Source organism: Hippopotamus amphibius, chromosome 11 (genome assembly GCF_030028045.1).
Source record: "Hippopotamus amphibius kiboko isolate mHipAmp2 chromosome 11, mHipAmp2.hap2, whole genome shotgun sequence".
Taxonomy (NCBI): domain Eukaryota; kingdom Metazoa; phylum Chordata; class Mammalia; order Artiodactyla; family Hippopotamidae; genus Hippopotamus; species Hippopotamus amphibius.
Genome location: NC_080196.1, coordinates 27,532,580 through 27,553,067, shown reverse-complemented (window position 1 = coordinate 27,553,067; position 20,488 = coordinate 27,532,580). Strand labels below are relative to the sequence as shown.

General features: G+C 41.7%; 1 protein-coding gene across 1 annotated transcript in view; it reads right to left on the bottom strand.

The window, feature by feature from the left end:
* Positions 1-20,488, bottom strand: part of PKHD1 (PKHD1 ciliary IPT domain containing fibrocystin/polyductin) — a 443,114-nt gene that overhangs the window by 211,594 nt on the left and 211,032 nt on the right. Inside the window, exons 48-49 of the mRNA XM_057700365.1 lie at positions 17,109-17,286; positions 15,564-15,759 (exon numbers count right to left, since the gene is read on the bottom strand). Of these exons, the coding sequence (XP_057556348.1) occupies positions 15,564-15,759; positions 17,109-17,286 (374 nt within the window). The remainder of the gene's footprint in view (positions 1-15,563; positions 15,760-17,108; positions 17,287-20,488) is intronic.

The following is a 20,488-nucleotide window of genomic DNA, read 5'->3' as shown; positions in this document are numbered from 1 at the left end:
TCAGAGTTGTAAGCAACTTAACCAGATCTGCTAAAGTTTGCTAAGTGCTTTGACTCTATAAAAGACAGTGTAAATGCAGTGTCATTTCCAATTTGGATAAATACAAAGAGGGATAAAAATCATTTGAGAATAAAGGTATTGACTCAGGAAGGGTTTAAGAGCCTAACACAAGCTGTGATGTTGTACATATGTTTTCTCAGTGCTTATGATTCCTGATTTTGTGTTTGTAATACGAGAATGGTTAATCTCCCTTGTTTATCAATGGAGCCCCACTGCTGTTGATCCTTCCCAGATTGTAAGAATATCTGGTTCGTCCTCAAAAAAGAAAAAAAGTCTTTGGGTCAATTATAGCCAAATTATTCTGACGAGTGCTATATGATCTAAGCTTGCTATAAACACAGACATCTAGGAGAAAGAGAGACATGTGTAAGAAAATGGCTCCTGGTGAGAGAAAAGAGAGTTACTCATATAGAGCTGATTCTAGTGCCTGCCAGAGTGATGTGTTGTGCTAGCAAATTTTGTTCTCATGAAAGCCCTAGGGAAGAGAAAAATGAATTGATTCTTACCCAAAGCAGGTCCCATTTTCTCTTGGAATTTTGGAGGGAGAGAGTACCTGTCTACCTAAAAAGAAAAAAACACTTGGCATCTTAGTAATAGATCCCTTGCCTGTTTTCGTCTTCACTCCATCCGCACGCTCACTTTGCCACTGAGGACTGTACACGTATTAGGACCTCTCACTCAGCTCACATTTATCTACCGTGAGTCAGCCGCTAACTACAGGTGGAGAGAACAGGAAACAGCAACTGCTTCTGTGTCTGTGAGTTTCATCCCATCTCACCCTGACTCACGCCTGCTCTCCATCTCTGTTGGCCCTGGACCCAGTTCCAGCGCCATCTTCATGGGCCAGCTCTTGGGCTGGTCCTCTCTTTGCATTTTCATCTCTGCTTGCCCTGTGCTCAACCTCCACCTCTTCTCACACTCCTGCACACTCCTGCTCTGTTCCTCCCTCCCTGCTCAGTACTTGCTCCACAGAAATTAGCTTCATTCACTCAGCTACAGAGAAGGCTCTTTTGTCAACTGGTCCCCAGGCAGCTAAAGCTTGATTCACAGGACCAGGTTGTCTGATTGCAGCCTCTTGGAGACAGCCACTGAGTCACCTCGACCTTGTCACTCAGGATCTTTTCAAGACCTTCACAAAAATATGATGTGAAAATCCTTCCAACACTTGTGAGTCTTCTATTATTTTCAGTAACATTCATTCGCAAAAGAGTGTAATTTTTTTAAGAGTAAAAGAACTTGATCAAGATGCTGAGAGATACAGCTGCATTAACCAGTCCTGAGATTTAGCTCAATTAAACCTTCTTAATTAACTCAGAGAACAATAACAATTTTAATTCTGACTCAGAGCAATGTTTGCCGTGCTTGCACAGGGTGTGTGTGATTCCTGGGCCCTGCACAGAGCTACAGAACCAGAACTTCCAGGGGCGGGGGGACCTGGGAGCAAGCATTCCAGCTGTTTGTCCATGAGGCACACTCAGAAAGCATTTACTGAAGAAATTTTACAACATTTTCCATACTCTACTCTCAAAAATGTGGTTTTTACTCAGAGGCAGGTGTTCTTAGCAAGTGAGGAAAGGGACCCAGATTTAAAAAAAGAGAGAGGAGAAAAAAGATGGCAGCGAAGTAGAGAGACGTGGAGTGCATCCCTCTCCACAGATGCATTGGGAATGCACGGAAGGACGCAGTAATTCCCACAGAGAACCAGCTGAACACCAGCAGACGGCATCGGACACCAGAAAGGACTGCGCGGAGCCCGACATAGCCGGTAGGGAGGCATCTACGACGGCTCAAAGAGGGTGAAGCGGCGGAGCTGTGGCAGACGGGAGGGAGTGAGAAACATACGGAGGGTCCGCAGCGCAGCTCAGCGTTCCCGGACCGAGACATCGATCCGCGGCTGGAGGGTCCAGGAGCGGGAGCGTGGGAACCAGACAGCTGGTTCAGGGTGAGAAACATTGTTGCCGGTAGGGTGACAGACCGAGAGGACAGGAGGGAGGAGGTCCGCGGAGAGGAGTGCCCGTCCCTGAGAGCTGCCCGGCCATGATGACGGCTGGAGGCTGCAGGCTCACGGGCGGGGGGGAGGAGCCGTGCGCGTAGCCTCTCTCTCTCTTTCGGCGCCTCTGCAACAGGCAGTGAAGAGACGCCCTGCGGGCCACCTAAGGCGCTCAGGGATAACAAGCACCCTCAGGCACTCGGGCGGGGCTAGATTAAAACCCCTTGCAATGCCAGCAGAAGGGAGGCTGCGAAGAGAAAAAAAAAAAAAAAAAAAACAACAACAGCATCAAAAAGAAAAACACCCCGAGAGAGGCCCAACTCTAAGACTTTCTGTTTATGCCTGAGCCACCAGTGCCCTCTGCAACAGGCACCTCCAAGCCCCACTGAAACAACAGTGCGCCACTGCTCACTCACTCCCAGGAGAAGGAGCCACTATTGTACCCTCTCCCTCGCCACACACTGACGCTTACAGACTAACAATAAAAGAACCTCTGCTGGTCACAGAATAACGCAAGAAAACCCAAGGCAAGGAGAAGGACACTTACAGCTGAGACGCTAAGGAAACAGAAATAGTAGTATCAATACCTATTGAACTGATCCATTCTGGGATCAGTTCTGGATTTTTTTTTTTTTCTTTTTCTCTCTCTCCTTTTTTTTTTGTTTTTGTTTGTTTTTTTTTCTTTATTAAATACAATCTTAGCCCTAAGGGATCTACAAGTTTTATAACATAACTATTTAATGATATTTTTTATTCTTTTTTTTTTTTTTTGCCTTTTTATATACTTCTATATCTAACTAAGTTTTTGGTAGTACAGACAAAATATCTCTCATACTTTCCTTTCATCCCTATCTTTTATACATTTCTATTGCTTTCTTTTTATTTGCATATTTCCAACCACATTACGCTCCTCTGTTCCCCTTTCTTCCAGCCATTTTAAGTTTATTTTATCTTAACATACTTATAAGCAATACTATCGATCTGCTCAGACTCCTTGCTCTATTCTCCAGATGATGCACTGCCTTGGTATTTAATATTAGGCTTTTGTCTTTATCTTAGTTCTTAGTACAATTGACTAATTACATTCTGAGAATCTCCATTCTCTCTGGTGGTACTCTAGCTCTTTCTATATTTGATCCTAGCTTACAAAATCTCCCTGGATTGATGTTTCTATGTGTAGGGTGTTATTTGTTTGTTTGTTTGCTTTTGCTTTTGTCTCTGATTTGTTCTGTTTCAGTTGTCAATTTCTGTTGGGTTTCTCTTTGAATATCTGATAGCACACTGGGGTTCTGTCAGGTCTTTCTAGAGCCTTATGTCCTAACAGATTCAATAATTGTGTGTCTTATACATGTATGTCTTTCCTAGACTTAATATTCGTTTAATCCAATACTTGGACATTAGTCTGAGGCTTGGACAGTCTTCTATAAACACCTCTATCGCCAGGACAAGCAACCCCAAAAGTTTGGACAACCATGAGGAAACAAAGAAACACCATGCAGGCAAAGGAGCAGGAAAAAAACCCACAAGACCAAATAAATGAGGAGGAAATAGGAAAAATGCCTGAAAAAGAATTTAGAGTAATGATAGTAAAAATGATACAAAATCTCGATAACAAAATAGAGAAAGTACAAGAAACAGTTCATAAGAACTCAGAAAAACAAACAGCAATGGATAACAAAATAACTGAAATTAAAAATACTCTAGATGCTATAACCAGCAGAATGACTGAGGCAGAAGAACAAATAAGTGAGTTGGAAGAGAGAATGGGGGAAATAAACGCCACAGAGCAGGAAAAAGAAAAAAGAATAAAAAGAATAGAAGACAGTCTCAGAGACCTCAGTGATAACCTTAAACGTACCAACATTCGAATTATAGGCATCCCAGAAGAAGAAGAAAACAAGAAAGGGTCTGAGAAAATATTTGAAGAGGTTATAGTGGAAAACTTCCCCAACATGGGAAAGGAAATAATGAACCAAGTCCAAGAAGCACAGAGAGTCCCATACAGAATAAACCCAAGGAGAAATACACCAAGACACATATTAATCAAACTAATGACAATTAAACACAAAGAAAAAATATTAAAAGCAGCAAGAGAAAAGCAACAAACAACATATAAGGGAAAACCCATCAGGATAACAGCCGACCTCTCTACAGAAACTCTGCAGGCCAGAAGGGAATGGCAGGATATACTGAAAGTCCTCAAAGAGAGAAACCTACAGCCAAGAATATTCTACCCAGCAAGAATCTCATTCAGATTTGAGGGAGAAATCAAAAGCTTTCCAGACAAGCAAAAGTTAAGAGAATTCAGCACCACCAAACCAGCCTTACAGCAAGTGCTAAAGGAACTTCTCTAAGTAGGAAACACAAGAAAAGGAAAACACCTACAAATACAAACCCAAAACAATTAAGAAAATGGGAATTGGAACACACATGTCAATAATCACTTTAAATGTAAACGGATTAAATGCTCCAACCAAAAGACACAGACTGGCTGAATGGATCCAAAAACAAGACCCTTCTATATGCTGCCTACAAGAAACCCACTTCAGACCAAGGGATACATATAGACTGAAAGGAAAGGGATGGAAAAAGATATTCCATGCAAATGGAAGTCAAAAGAAAGCTGGAGTAGCAATACTCATATCAGACAAATTAGACTTGAAAGTAAAGACTATTAAAAGAGACAAGGAAGGACACTACATAATGATCAAGGGATCCATTCAAGAAGAACATGTCACAATGGTAAATATCTATGCCCCCAATATAGGAGCACCTCAATACATAAGGCAAATGCTAACAGCTATAAAAGGGGACATCGACAGGAACACAATAATAGTGGGAGACTTGAACACCCCACTTACATCAATGGACAGATCATCCAAACAGAAAATCAATAGACACACAAGCTTTAAATGACACATTAGACCATCTCAACTTAATTGATATTTATAGGACATTCCATCCAAAAACGACAGACCACTTTCTTCTCAAGTGCACATGGAACATTTTCCAGGATAGATCACATCTTGGGTCACAAATCAAACCTCAGCAAATTCAAGAAAAGTGAAATCATGTCAAGCATCTTCTCAGACCACAACGCCATGAGACTAGATATCAATTACAGGAAAAAAACTGCAAAAAATACAAACACATGGAGGCTAAACAATTCACTCCTAAACAACCAAGGAATCACTACAGAAATCAAAGAGGAAATCAAAAAATATCTAGAAACAAATGACAACGAAAACACAACAACCCAAAACCTATGGGACGCAGCAAAAGCAGTTCTAAGAGGGAAGTTTATAGCAATACAGTCCTACCTTAAGAAACAAGAAAATTATTGAATAAACCACCTAACCTTACACCTAAAACAACTAGAGAAAGAAGAACAAAGAAACCCCAAAGTGAGCAGAAGGAAAGAAATCATAAAGATCAGAGCAGAAATAAATGAAAAAGAAAGGAAAGAAACCATAAGAAAAATAAATAAAACTAAAAGCTGGTTCTTTGAGAAGATTAACAAAATGGATAAACCATTAGCCAGACTCATCAAGAAAAAACGGGAGAAGATGCAAATCAACAGAATTAGAAATGAAAAAGGAGAGGTAACAACGGACACCTCAGAAATACAAAACATCATGAGAGACTACTACAAGCAACTATATGCCAATCAATTGGATAACCTGGAAGAAATGGATACATTCTTAGAAAAATACAATCTTCCAAGACTGAACCAGGAAGAAATAGAAACCATGAACAGACCAATCACAAATACGGAAATTGAGGCAGTGATTAAAAATCTCCCAACACACAAAAGCCCAGGACCAGATGGGTTCACGGGCAAATTCTATCAAACATTTCGAGAAGAGTTAACACCTATCCTTCTCAAACTCTTCCAAAATATTGCAGAAGGCGGAACACTCCCAAACTCATTCTACGAGGCCACCATCACCCTGATACCAAAACCAGGCAAAGATGTCACAAAAAAAGAAAACTACAGACCAATATCACTGATGAATATAGATGCAAAAATCCTCAACAAAATACTAGCTAACAGACTCCAACAGCACATTAAAAAAATCATACACCATGATCAAGTGGGGTTTATCCCTGGGATGCAAGGATTCTTCAATATACGCAAATCAATCAACGTGATACATCATATCAACAACTTGAAGGATAAAAACCATATGATCATTTCAATAGATGCAGAAAAAGCTTTTGACAAAGTTCAACATCCACTTATGATAAAAGCTCTCCAGAAAATGGGCATAGAAGGAATTTACCTCAACATAATCAAAGCCATATATGAAAAACCAAAAGCCAACATTGTTCTCAATGGGGAAAAACTGGAAGAATTCCCTCTAAGAGCAGGAACAAGACAAGGGTGTCCACTCTCACCACTATTATTCAACATAGTTTTGGAAGTTTTAGCCACAGCAATCAGAGAAGAAAAAGAAATCAAAGGAATCCAAATTGGAAAAGAAGAAGTAAAATTGTCACTCTTTGCAGATGACATGATATTATATATAGAAAACCCTAAAGACTCTACCAGAAAACTGCTAGCACTAATTGATGAGTTTAGTAAAGTAGCAGGATACAAAATTAATGCACAGAAATCTCTTGCATTCCTATACACTAACAATGGAAGAGCAGAAAGAGAAATTAAGGAAACTCTCCCATTCACCATTGCAACCAAAAGAATAAAATACCTAGGAATAAACCTGCCTAAGGAGGCAAAAGATCTGTATACAGAAAACTTTAAGACATTGATGAAAGAAATCAAAGACGACACAAACAGATGGAGAGACATACCATGTTCCTGGATTGGAAGAATCAACATCGTGAAAATGACTGTACTACCCAAAGCAATTTACAGATTCAATGCAATCCCGATCAAATTACCAATGGCATTTTTCACAGAACTAGAGCAAGAAATCTTACAATTTGTATGGAAATGCAAAAGACCCCGAATAGCAAAAGCAATCTTGAGAAGGAAAAATGGAGTTGGTGGAATCAGGCTTCCTGACTTTAAACTATACTACAAGGCCATAGTGATCAAGACAGTATGGTACTGGCACAAAAATAGAAAGGAAGATCAATGGAATAGAATAGAGAACTCAGAAGTAAGCCCAAACACATATGGGCACCTTATCTTTGACAAAGGAGGCATGAGTATACAATGGAAAAAAGACAGCCTCTTCAATAAGTGGTGCTGGGAAAACTGGACAGCAACATGTGAAAGAATGAAATTAGAACACTTCCTAACACCATACACAAAAATAAACTCCAAATGGATTAAAGACCTACATGTAAGGCCAGACACTATAAAACTCCTAGAGGAAAATACAGGCAGAACACTCTATGACATACATCAGAGCAACATCCTTTTTGACCCACCTCCTAGAATCATGGAAATAAAATCAAGAATAAACAAATGGGACCTCATGAAACTTAAAAGCTTTTGCACAGCAAAAGAAACCATAAACAAGACTAAAAGGCAGCCCTCAGAATGGGAAAAAATAATTGCCTATGAAACAATGGACAAAGGATTAACCTCCAAAATATACAAACAGCTTATGAAGCTTAATACCAAAAAAGCAAATAACCCAATCCACAAATGGGCAGAAGACCTAAATAGACATTTCTCCAAAGAAGACATACAGATGGCCAACACACACATGAAAAGATGCCTAACATCACTAATCATCAGAGAAATGCAAGTCAAAGCCACAATGAGGTATCACCTCACACTGATCAGAATGGCCATCATCACAAAATCTGGAAACAACAAATGTTGGAGAGGGTGTGGAGAAAAGGGAACTCTCTTGCACTGTTGGTGGGAATGTAAGTTGGTACAGCCACTATGGAAAACAATTTGGAGGTTCCTTAAAAAACTACAAATAGAACTACCATATGATCCAGTAATCCCACTACTGGGCATATACCCAAAGAAAACCATAATCCCAAAAGAAACTTGTACCATAATGTTTATTGCAGCACTATTTACAATAGCCAGGACATAGAAGCAACCGAAATGCCCATCAACAGATGAATGGATAAAGAAGATGTGGCATATATATACAATGGAACATTACTCAGCTATAAAAAGGGATGAGATGGAGCTACATGTAATGAGGCGGATAGAACTACAGTCTGTCATACAGAGTGAAGAAAGTCAGAAAGAGAAAGACAAATATTGTATGCTAACTCACATATACGGAATCTAAAAATGGTACTGATGAACTCAGTGACAAGAACAAGGACGCAGATACAGAGAATGGACTGGAGAACTCGAGGTATGGGAGGGGGCGGGGGGTGAAGGGGAAACTGAGACAAAGCGAGAGAGTAGCACAGACATATATATACTACCAACTGTAAAATAGTCAGTGGGAAGTTGTCATATAACAAAGGGAGCCCAACTCGAGGATGGAAGATGCCTTAGAGGACTGGGGTGGGGAGGGTGGGGGGGACTCGAGGGCGGGGAGTCAAGGAAGGGAGGGAATACGGGGATATGTATACAAAAACAGATGATTGAACCTGGTGTACCCCCAAAAAAATAAAAAAATAAAAAATAAAAAAAAAATTAAAAAAAGAGAGAGCCTTATATTCACAATTCCTACTTATCAATTATACCGAAAACTTGAAGACCAAAGTATGCTCCTGAAATATAAAATGTACTGTGATAATTTTAATAGTATAAAAGTTTTATTTTAATGGTTATGAATGTAAATGTATTTTAGAGGAAGCAAGTAGGTCATTAAACTCATGATTTTATGGATATTATTGTTTTAAAAGAGATAGGTTTTAAAAACGAGGCAACATGGGAATTGATTTAAGAAAGATATCAAGTAAGTAATAGTACAGGAGGCGTAAGGATGTGAGAGTGTGAAGGTGGTACTCAAATATGCAAAGTTTAAGGAGCACAAAGGAGTTAAGTACAGGTTTTTCCTACAAATAGAAGGAAGAAGAATTGGTTCACAAGGGCAGGTACATAAGCTTGGATTAAAACAAAACAAAACATGACACTAGTACACAAGAAAAAGCACTGAGACAGAGTCAGAAAAGCCAAGTTGGGGTACTGGCTATACCACCCATGACCTGTGTGAACTGAGGCCAGCCACCAGCATCGCTGAGAATTAGCTCCTTTATCTTGAGTGATTCCTTGAAAAAGTGTCTGATTCTGACCCCTGAGTTTTCCTTCCTTCCATCTTTCTTTCCTTTTCTCCATTTCTTCGTTCCTTCTCCTTTTGGAGAAGTTGCTTGTAATCGAGAGGTAAAAATCCCTTTTCACATCCGCAGCTCCTGTTCCATCTTCTATATTTTTGCCGTAAAGGTTTGTCATGCATTTCCCTGAAGTCGACTCTCTGCATTTACTGATACAAATCCTTGGGGACCTTAGGGGGATGAGTTTTCTATAAGAATGTAAATTAATTTATTAACTAGAATGCTATAGATTGCCTTAGAGGGCCTCAATATGGGAATGGCTGCAGAATTTCGAAGGATTATGATTCTGCTCTGCTCATAAAATCCTCCCAAAGAGCTCTGGGGAGACAGCCGAGTCCTCTCTCCTAGATCCTAACAAGAGTCCTTCTCAAGGAAACTTGAGGTCTAGTTGCTGCTGGACCAGCTGAAGAAAAGAAGGGTCTAGCTGCAGCCTGCTCCATCCCACGGCCTTAGCGCTTTGAGAGAAGAGAAGCCTGGACAGTAGCCACGCGCCTCACCACAAACTTAGGAAAATATTCCTTATTTTCAGGATCTCCCAAGGTAACAGCATCATTTCTGAGCCTTCCGTGTGATGTGACTTGAGTTCTTCGGGGCAACGGGAACAGACAATAAAGTCCATATGTCTTTCTATCCACAGCCCTCTTGCCCTCGTGGACAACAGCTCCGGCTTCTTGCCAAACAGCCTGTCGTTATCCTGGTGAGGGGGACATTTGGAAGCAAGCATTGGCCAGCCTGGCTAGACTTGTCTTTTTTTCAGTCTGATCAGAAGAAGTTGGTACACAGGAGCCTCTGAGCCTAGCGGGCGGACTTTCTCAGCTGCCGCCTCACACAATATCCCAGCCCGGCCGCATCTCTGCTGCGCGGGAGGGGGCTATGTGAACTCGGGAGGGCAAGTGTGAATGGCTCAGCATCTGACATGAATTTATCACCGGCTGCTGGTTGGGTGGGGGATAAAGCAAGGGGAATGGGCTATGAGTGTTTAATGCACCCTGCCACAACCCAACAGTGTGCCCTAAAGAGCCTCTTCCCAATATAAAAGGACAGGGTCAAAAGTAAGTTGACCCTGGACAGAATGTACAATTATTAGAAGAGAACTGTGCAGGAACAGCTGCTGGGACCCCACTGGTTCCGCATCAGGCTTCCAAGTGTCAGAATATGAATAATCAACTCAAGATTGTTTTCTCCACCCCTCTCCACCCCCACCACCTCCCCCAAACTTGTCCTCCTGTGTTGGGCAAGTCCTATTATATTTCTACAGGAAGAAGCATAGCCCTCCCTAGCAGCTGCAATAATTGTGTCCCTATTGTGATGAAGACCTCCTCCTGGCCACCCCCCTACAAGTGGCCATTGTCAGCGTGGAGTCAGTGATTACACGCTCCGCCTGATGCTTTGGGGGACCCAGCTGCCTAAGTGCTGACACACGAGCGTGCGGAAGGCCAGGGAGGGGGCCGGTGGAGGTGGAGGCAAGAGTGGGGGGATCCCACGTCTGTGAGATGGGACTCTCACATACCAGACCTTTTGCATAAGTCAAGCCCAGAACAAATGAGGCTTTATCAGGCCTCAGTGACGAGGGGTCTCATCTCCCTTTGAAGTGGAGCAGAGCATGGGGCCTAGCAGCTTTTCCTTCTTTGGACCAAGCAAACATCCTGCTTTTGATACGCTACATGCTCATTATCTCTGCCCCATTTAATGATTTTTGATTGAAGGGTGGTGGCTGGGATGCCGAGAAGATCGTTAGAGAGGCTCCATCCAGCCAAGCCCGCAAGAAAGGCTTTCCTTGTGCCTGGGCCTAAATTCGGAATTTCTTAACAGTGTGCGCTTGTTCTTAGAGGCAGATAAGGGCTGAGCGTGAAATTCTTAATTAAGCAATAAATAGAGAGTGGGGTGTCAGCAGATGTAGCCAGTAGCCATGGCAACGGGAATCACATGGGCAAGAGAGCTGAGACTAGATGTAGGCCTCAGGCCTGGGCCTGACTGACAGCTGAAGAATTCTACAAAGCTTGTAAACCAGATTAATTAGCTGACTAATTATTTCATAGCGTTAATGTAACTAAAAAATAAAAATAGTTCACCATGAACTGAAACATCCCTGGAAAAAAAAAAAACCAGCAGGGACAAAGGCAGTGGGAAACTGGCTGCGTAAAGCAGAGACAGGAGTACGAGGGAATCCAATCACAGAAACTGAAAAATGGGCTCTCTGGATTCAACTCCGACTCTGAAAATATAAGGAACTCTTGTTTTACAGTCAGACCCGTGCGCCAGCATGGCGTAGAAGTTGCAGTTCGAGACTGTCATTCATAATAGTTTATCACAGCAAATATTGCCCCTCTGGGATCCTAACACAAACTATAGCACACAAGGACTTCACTTGTGGTCTATTTTGTAAGTGACTCCTTGGGCAGAAGTCTCAGGCTCTTTAGAAGGCAACCTGAACCAATCTCCTTAAGAGAGATTTTTAAATGAGCAAGCTTATCTTACTCTGTGGGTAACAGTTGCTTAAGTGGTATTAAGTTTCATTCAGGGGACCCATATATCATATATGTCATGTTATCATGAATCTATTATCTTACAAAATCTAGTCAAAGAAAATAGAATGAGACTCTTTCAGACAAGTTATGACAGGTATAGTGAGTTCAAGGCACCTGAGATTGTTCATCTTCTGGGAAAAAAAGAAACATTCTAGAGAAATAATCTACTGAGAAAATATATAGTAAAACAACGTGGCATGCTAATCACCCTTGAAGATGTTTGGGTGTTTTGTACCACAATTCCAAGAGATAAGTAAGTATTCTTAACTGCGTTATACAGATGCAGCCACGGAGGCATGGAGCACTTATACTTCCATGCCGCAGGTAAAATAGCCAGCCAGGCACTGATTAAAACCCGAAGCTCTAAACCCTGGCCATGGGCTTTCCAAAGAAGCTGCATCCCGTAAAGACATTTGCCGAACAAAGGCAAAACTTGCATTGGTAATGAAGAGAAAGGCAAGGGTCAAAAAATATTATATGTGCGGAATTTTTTTCTTTGTCACTGGGGATCAGTGAAAAATTTTCTCCTGCAACACTGCCTGCCCCCTACCCCCTCCACACACACACACCCTTGCTGGTCAGTGGTCCATGATTACTGAGTGGGCAGCACACTCTAGTGGAGAGATTCACAGCCAGGAGCCAGAATGCCTGGGTTCTGGTCTCTGCCATTCTCCGCTGGGTCAAAGATGAGTCAGGCATCTTAACTCACACACCAAGGAGCCAAATGGAGGAAATGAAGATAATTGTGATTTCTTTAAAACTTCCTCTCCAGGGGGATGTGGTAGGGTTGCAAACAAACAAGGCAAAAGACAGTCCACTTAGAAGTGGTCAAGGAATGAGTGAAAGCCAGCCAACTGTCAGTGGGGCAGGACTCTGAATCGAAAGCCAGCAGGGAAAGGAGCAGTGTCCCCCCGGACGCCCACCCCCTAAAGCCTGACAGGAAACTCGGTGGACCTGGAGGAGGTCAAGCAGTTTCCCTACAATAAAATGAAACTTCTGTATACACAACTCTCCCCATTTTTTTTTTTGTTTTCTTTTGTTTTGGATTCCAGGACTATGTCCACATAGACTCTGAGGTCTTCTTGGATTAAACGAATTTTATATAAATTATCCCAATCACAGAGACCTGTAAAGCCACACCATCCAAAAAACAATTAAGTGCAAGTAACAAACTAATCTATATGGAACTGGAACTCTATTGCTTGGAGTCTTTTTGAGCCGTCAGCAGCAGCTACCTCACTGCCGTTGGGGCATTGGTCTATGGAAAACATGGTAGCCTCATCACCGACTTCCTAGTGGTGGTATAAATTTACACAGAGGATACCCAAGTCCTACCCAATCTACACAACGCAATATAGCTGCACGGGACACCAGCACGGAGGACCGGTGTGAGTCTCAGTTCCTCCTGAACCCTCAATCCTCACTGTGCCAGCCCAGGAATGGGAACAGGACTGGCTCTCGCCACCTGTCTACTCCATTCACGCAGACCATGAAAGCCGCTACCTGGAGGACTAGGAATCCTCTCCAAGGAGACAGGGTATCCAACTTTATTAAACATTCCATCAACCCTCTGTGACTTCCTGTTCCTTGCCCAACTCACATTATTCAAAAGCAGAGATACCAAGCTTTTCTGATACAAAGACTTTTTAATTAATAAAAGCCATCTGCCTAATAAAAATGGTTTATACTGAAATATTCACCTACATCCTATGCATGTACATATATAATATAGATGTACATCTACATAAAATATATATTTATACATATATAGATGTGCATTTATACCATATGTGTAAATATACTATAATGTTTCTATTAATTCAATAAATAACGTGGGGAAGAAAATCTTTAGTTGCATGGCTTGATTTTTTTCCTCTATGCCACAAATGTTCCTTTATCATGTTTGGTTTATGTGACTATTCAAATTAGTTCATGGTTCATGAACAAAATCTGATCAATGGACAAGACAGTCTCCTCAGAAGCATGCCAAGTAATAAAACAAGACCAATTTGGAATTAAAATTTTGTTTCAGAATATACATCAAATGAATAGCCATAGTTAAAGTTAATGGCAACTATTTGTTTTTACTTAATAGCTGTACTTGACTCTAGTGGTAAAACAGTCTCAGGGATCTCTGTCCATCCTGAGTTTTTACAGTTTTAGCTTACATTTATGGATGGATCAAATCAGAAACAAAATTTGAATGGTACAATTCAGTGCAAATAAAATATACAGCAATCCATTTGGCAAAGACTTTTTAAAAACCTAGGAAGCACCATCCTCTCCCCTCTCGTGCTATTAAAATGTAACAGTCCCAGAGCTCAAGTATAATCAGACCCAGCTGACATATGGCTAGGCACAGGTGACAGGGACAAGGAACTCAGGATGCCTGCCAGCTCTCTGAACCTTTAGGGCCAAGTTTGGCTTGTGGCAGAGGCTAGGACTTGCCATGCTTGACATGGTCCTAGATTCAACCAGGATCTATTAAGACCAATTTATAACAAAATTGTCCTTCTAGAGACTCATTTTGTCAGATTCTCCTTCTAACAGACCACACTGAGCTAAGGTTGGTATAAGTGGACACCATGAGCTCAAAGTGACCAATGCTGAAATAACATGGAAAACAAATGAGATGAACTCCAGGAAGTCAAAAGAAATCTATGGCCCTGACCCACACATTGGGCCCCTGTGAAATATGCACAATAAGAAGGTAAGGAAGGGACTTCTCTGGTGGCACAGTGGTTAAGAATCCGCCTGCCAATGCAGGGAACATGGGTTCGAACCCTGGTCCAGGAAGATCCCACATGCCGTGGAGCAACTAAGCACGTGTGCCACAACCACTGAGCCTGTGCTCTGGAGCCCATGAGCCACAACTATTGAGCCCATGTGCCACAACTACTGAAGCCCTTGCGCCTAGAGCCCGTGCTCTGCAAGGGGCCACTGCACTGAGAAGCCCACACACCACAACAAAGAGGAGCCCCCGCTCACTGCAGCTAGAGAAAGCAGGTGTGCAGCAACGAAGACCCAATGCAGCCAATTAAATAAACAGAAGGTAAGGAAATCCTTTTGGCCCGTTACTCTGCAATCACAGTAGGGTTTCTGGTTCTATATATAAAATGAGGCTCCTGGACCCTTCATCCAGATGCTGCATCTAACACAAGATGAGACAGCCCATCCCCCAGTCCTCAGATAGCTCTCCATGCATCTCGTCTTCTTGACCTCAGATTTCTTTCCAAGGCTTCTCACCTTCCACATTGACTACACCCTTCATCCTGCCTCTCTGTACCTGTCGCCTTGTACTCTTTGCTGCACCTTGTATCTGTGATCACAACCATCCAACCTGTCTTTACATATGCAGTTGACCTTTCTACGAATACAACACAGCCTTAACATGAATGAAAAACATGAATAGTAATCAAAGTTTATTAAGCATTTGCTCTGGGTTAGACACTCTGCTAAAGAATTTTACATGTTATCCTTGATTTAATTTCCTATGCTTTAGATAGGTCCTTTTATTATCCCATTTTACAGATGAGGAGGCTGAGGCTTAGAAAGAGTACCTGCTTGGTGTCCCATAGCTAGTAGATGCTGAAGCTAGGATTCAAACACAGGGAGTCTGATTCAGAGCCCAACCATTTAACCATAACACACAGGTGTTCCTTTCAGTTCCTCATCATTTTATAGTACCAACGTTTGGAATTCCAAAGTGAACAGTGGTATCTGACTACGTGCCCTCAACACGCTCATCCAATTCTACTTACCCAGATAGGTGAGTTGTCTCAACTGGCTATGGAAGAACCAGTCACAGCCTTGGTCCTGAGCAGGCGATGGAAGGGACGGAAGGGACCGCCCCACTTGATTCCCACACTTTATGAGGATGTCAGGGTAAGGCCACACATCTGTGTGCACCAGCAGCAGGTAATTCCCAGGAGCAAAGTTGTCAAATGTCGCTGAGTACTTGAAGGGAGAGAAAAGTACAGAAGTGCTCATTTAGTAAGGAAGACTCTTCCCAAAAACAGAATTACAAAGAACTCAAATGGAGTAGTTTAGAAACAGGACAGGGTCCACACTGGCTACTCCATAATAAATTCATAACTAAAGCTACAAAATCCTACAATGTGAGGACTGAAAGCCGTAAGGTTCTTCTTGTTTAACAATCTCAATTAACAGAGGAGAAAACCAAAGCTCAGACAAGCGGAGGAACTTGTCTCAGGTCACACAGTGAGAAGAGACAGAGCCATGTCTAGAATTCCTGTCCGGTTTTCCCCATAACTCAAACAGGCAGGCAATGATAGGTGTGCCATCCATCTCTAACAGTAACAGCTAACAGGGTTGAGCATTGGCTCAGGTATTATTCATATCAAGGCATCCAATCCTTGAAAGACCTTGGGAATTGTTACTAGTTCTGCTCCCATTTTACAGTTGAGGACACTGAGGCAGGTGAAGGTTCAGTAACTTTCCCCACATCACAAAGCAGGAGAGTACTGATCTGCTACAGAAACCCAGGTGTCCACCTCCAGAGTCACCATTCCCCTGCCTTCACTTTCCCAGAATGTTCTCAAGGGAACCTCAGGGGAAGGAGAGAGAGGTGTACCTCCCTCCTGAGAGCCATGGTGAGGGGCTCAAATGGTTTCTGCTTTGAATTCCTAAGACCTATGGCATGCCTGCTTCCAGCTCCCTAAAACCTGCTCTTATGACCTTTAGGGAGAATGTGTGTGATGAGACAGGAAGAAAGAAATGTGTTAAAAGGAAGAAAAGAAGCTTGAGGGAATCTAGTGGAATGATTTTTTCAGAAAATGCACCCGTTTTCCACATGATTATTCCTACCTTCCCTCTCCCTAACGGTCTAACGCCTTCAACCCAACCCAAAGGAAAGGCAAGACCTTCACATGCAAGTTAATGTTTGACCACAAGGTGGCAGTGTGCAATGTAAAAATGCCTTGTGAAGATACTTTCTCTTGACTACAAACACTTCCCTGGGATGAGTTGGTTCTTAACTCATAATAAAAGATCACAATTCTATAAGATGCTTAGAAGCTGCTTTTCATTGTATTGATAAAGTTAAAATTTCAGGCAGAACCACTCTGTGTTTAAGGTGAGGTTTAAACAGAGTCTAAAATTTTCAAGTTTAAAATACAGAACAGTAATATCTCAAATTCAGGTTACATTCATCTGGTCAAAATGCTGCTGCAGTTTTCTTGATCAGCACCAGAAGATGCTAATACCTGCAAACTATTATGTCACAGAAGGAAGGACGAGAACGCCTGGGGAATGGAATCTGCCAGTGAGCGGATGCTTCGGGTTACCTGCAGAGAGCTGTTGGTCCAAGGGCTCTCAAATCGCAGTGAGTAGGTCTCTTGATCCAAGAGCAGGGCCATCCAGCCATAAGGGTTAGACAGTGTGTCATGCACATAACTGACAATGGTTGTCTTATTTCTGCTGTCCGTTATGGTTAAATCATAAGAAACTTTCGGAGCATTGGCTCTAGGGTGATTTAAAAAGAAAAAAAAAAAGTGGATGGTAAGTTTTTTGTCCATCCTGGATCTAAGGCACCCCTCTGTCATCAGCTGTAATTCATCTCCTATCTTCTCTGTGTATTGGTATGTCTCCACAGTGCCTATGGAGGTTTTAGCAGTGGCGTGGGTCAAAAAGCCCAGCGGGAAGGTGTCATTGGACCATTTGTGCATCACACTGGCCTGTACCACTCAGATCTTAGGCCACTAATCAACGCCATCTTAATGAGTTCATATAGACCAGGACTATATACTATTACTTTAACAAGGAAATGTCCATGGTCAGAATATTGCCATAGCCCAGGTTTATCAGCAGCAGAATGCATATTATATAGTTACTAGTTATCCCACTGGAGAGCAGTGGTTGAGGCCCAGAAGCTGATGTGCCTGGACCCTCAGTGCCCACTTCCAACTTCCCAGCAGGAACGGCCTCAGTAGCTTCCCCAGAATGAAGAGGACCCTGGGTCCTCTCCTGGGGGCTAACACAATGCCCAGGACTCTCTCCTGCCACAGCATCTCAGTGCTGGTGGGTTTGCATTTTCGCTTGTTAACAAGGACTGTGACATCCTGAAGTTAAAGACATTTTCTCTCTCTTTTTTTTTTTTTTTGATACTCTGCCCCCTGGAACCAGGCTCTGCACACACTGGGCACTCAAATCATGTTTGTTATATGAACAAAGACTGCATGAAGGAGCTCTCCTAAAAGCAATTCCAGCTTCCCAATTTACAGAAAGCATTTCTAGAAGAACCACATTTTACCAAGTGAGGAAATTGAGACAGAGTATGGCAAAAGTAGCATGTGAGCATCATGGGTAGAACTAGAAAGTTTTTAATTTCTACAACTTATTTTATACAGCCCATTCTGGAAAGTGATTTTTAAGTCTTCACTAGAAGATAGATTCTGCCACCTGCTTAGACCCTAAAAGAAAGTCAAAGTGGACAGAAAAAAATAAAGCAAAAATTTTTTAAACAATCAATACACAGTATGGCTGTCCTTCCCCCTTTGGTTTAGTTTTCATGAGAGTCTTTAACTGTGGCATATTGCTGCAGGCAGATAATTAAATTCTCAAAGTAAAGGGAAATGAGATGAAGGAGGATGTTGGGTTTTCAAAGTGAGGGGTAGCATGAGCAAATCAAAAGCCAATTTACAACCTAGTGGCATATTATAGAGAGGAGACTGGTTTAGCGTTAAATGCTTGGGCACCAACATCAAATGGGTGTAAATCAGAAATCTGTATCTGGATGCACTAGGTGTATGAAGTTGGGGGAATCACTGACCCTCTTTAAGCTTTAATTTTCTTTTTTTTTAAATGGAGACAGCAACAGTATGTATCTCCTCTAGCAACTGTGAAACCTAAAGTGATAATTTATGTGAAGCACACAGTAACCATCACCAAGCCCAACAAGTCTACCTATAGCTTGTTGAAGAAAGAACCTCAGCCCTCTAGGATTAGACATGCAGATGTAGAGAATGGACTTGAGGACACCAGGGGGAGGGGAAGCCGGGACATAGTGAGAGTATAGCATTGACATATACACACTACCAAATGTAAAATAGATGGCCAGTGGGAAGCTACTACAGAGCACAGGGAGATCAGCTTGATGCTTTGTGAAGACCTAAAGGGGTGGGATAGGGAGGTTGGGAGGGAGCTCAAGAGGGAGGGGATATGGGGATATATGTATACATGTGGCTGATTCACTTTGTTGTACAGCAGAAACTGACACAATACTATAAAGCAATTATACTCCAATAAAGATGAAAGAAAGAAAGAAAGAAAGAAAGAAAGAAAGAAAGAAAGAAAGAAAGAAAGAAAGAAAGAAAGAAAGAAAGAAAGAGAACCTTAGAGTGCCTGGCATGCCATTCTGTCTAGTTATTTTACTGTCTAGAGGTTTATCCAGGATATTTGGTCATTAAAAGACACACTCAAAACCTTTCACGGTACAGAGCTTTAGCCCTAGCAATGTAGTACTTGATACATATTTCTTGTAAGATTAAATGTGTTTGTTTCATCCATTAATAAATAAAATGAAAGGAATAAAGAATACTCAGGGCATTTGGAATAAAAGGACTATGTACTCTTTCCCAGATGTCGCTGCACATCATTCACTGAACATTTAGAAATTTCGGGGCGGGGGCCTTCTTCCTCTCTTTGGGCTGGAATACAGAGGGCTTTTTTCACATGTATATCAAGATTTAAACTGGAACTAAAGGAAATCCTGGACTCATATTCTTAGAATCAGAGTGGATATGGAGGTCATCTGTTCTAACATCCAATCCACTGCGGGAAATCCCTCCACATTTTATCCTGTTCCTTCTTCCAATTATGGGGAGTTCACATCCTCAAGTTCCTCCTCCATTTATGAAATTTATTTGTAAATCTTAATTTTAGACAAGCTTGGGAAAGCTTAATTTTCTTCTTTGTACTTTCTAGCCATCTCTCCTCAATCGTTATGGCTTTCTCTTATCCTGAGTCCCAGGGTCCCAGGAGATCAACACGATTTGGCCCAACTAATATATTTACTACATGAAGATAGGCTTCTGAGAAATAAATGTGAAACAAATGTGATAAGAAGGCATAAGTTGAAATACCATAGTGGCAAATGAATGAGCCGCGGTGGGTACCAAGGTCAGTATATCAGGTGAGATTCCCCACAGTCCAGAAAATGATTCCAAGTGTTTCAGGTTCTGAAAGTGCAACCCTTCCACTTTCACAGAGACATTAAGGTTCTGGAAAATGAATCACAAGACCAAATTCCAAGAAAGACTCACTGATAAATCAGAATTTCCATTTAATAATTCACAGTGTGCCTTTCACATAGTGGGTATTCAACAAATGTTTGTTGAATGAATAAATGAGTGTTAAATGGACTAGAACACTTTAACTGGCTACTTAGTGATGTTTCACCCCAGGGAAGTATACCCAGAAAACCACATGAGTGTCAGGAGATTTCTTGTAAACTTATTAATTGAAGGAGATAAGCAATTGATCGAAAGTTATCAGGTCTGATACAGTCATTCCCATTATCAATAAGATATTTGCCAAAAGGACTTCACTTAAGTTTAGTGGTCAGAAAAATTCTCCTGGGCATATAGAAGCAATCTGCAGTAACAGTGAGCCCTGGTTTAGGAAAATGCTAAGATTTCCTTAAAAACTTAGATTTCTTCTATCCTAG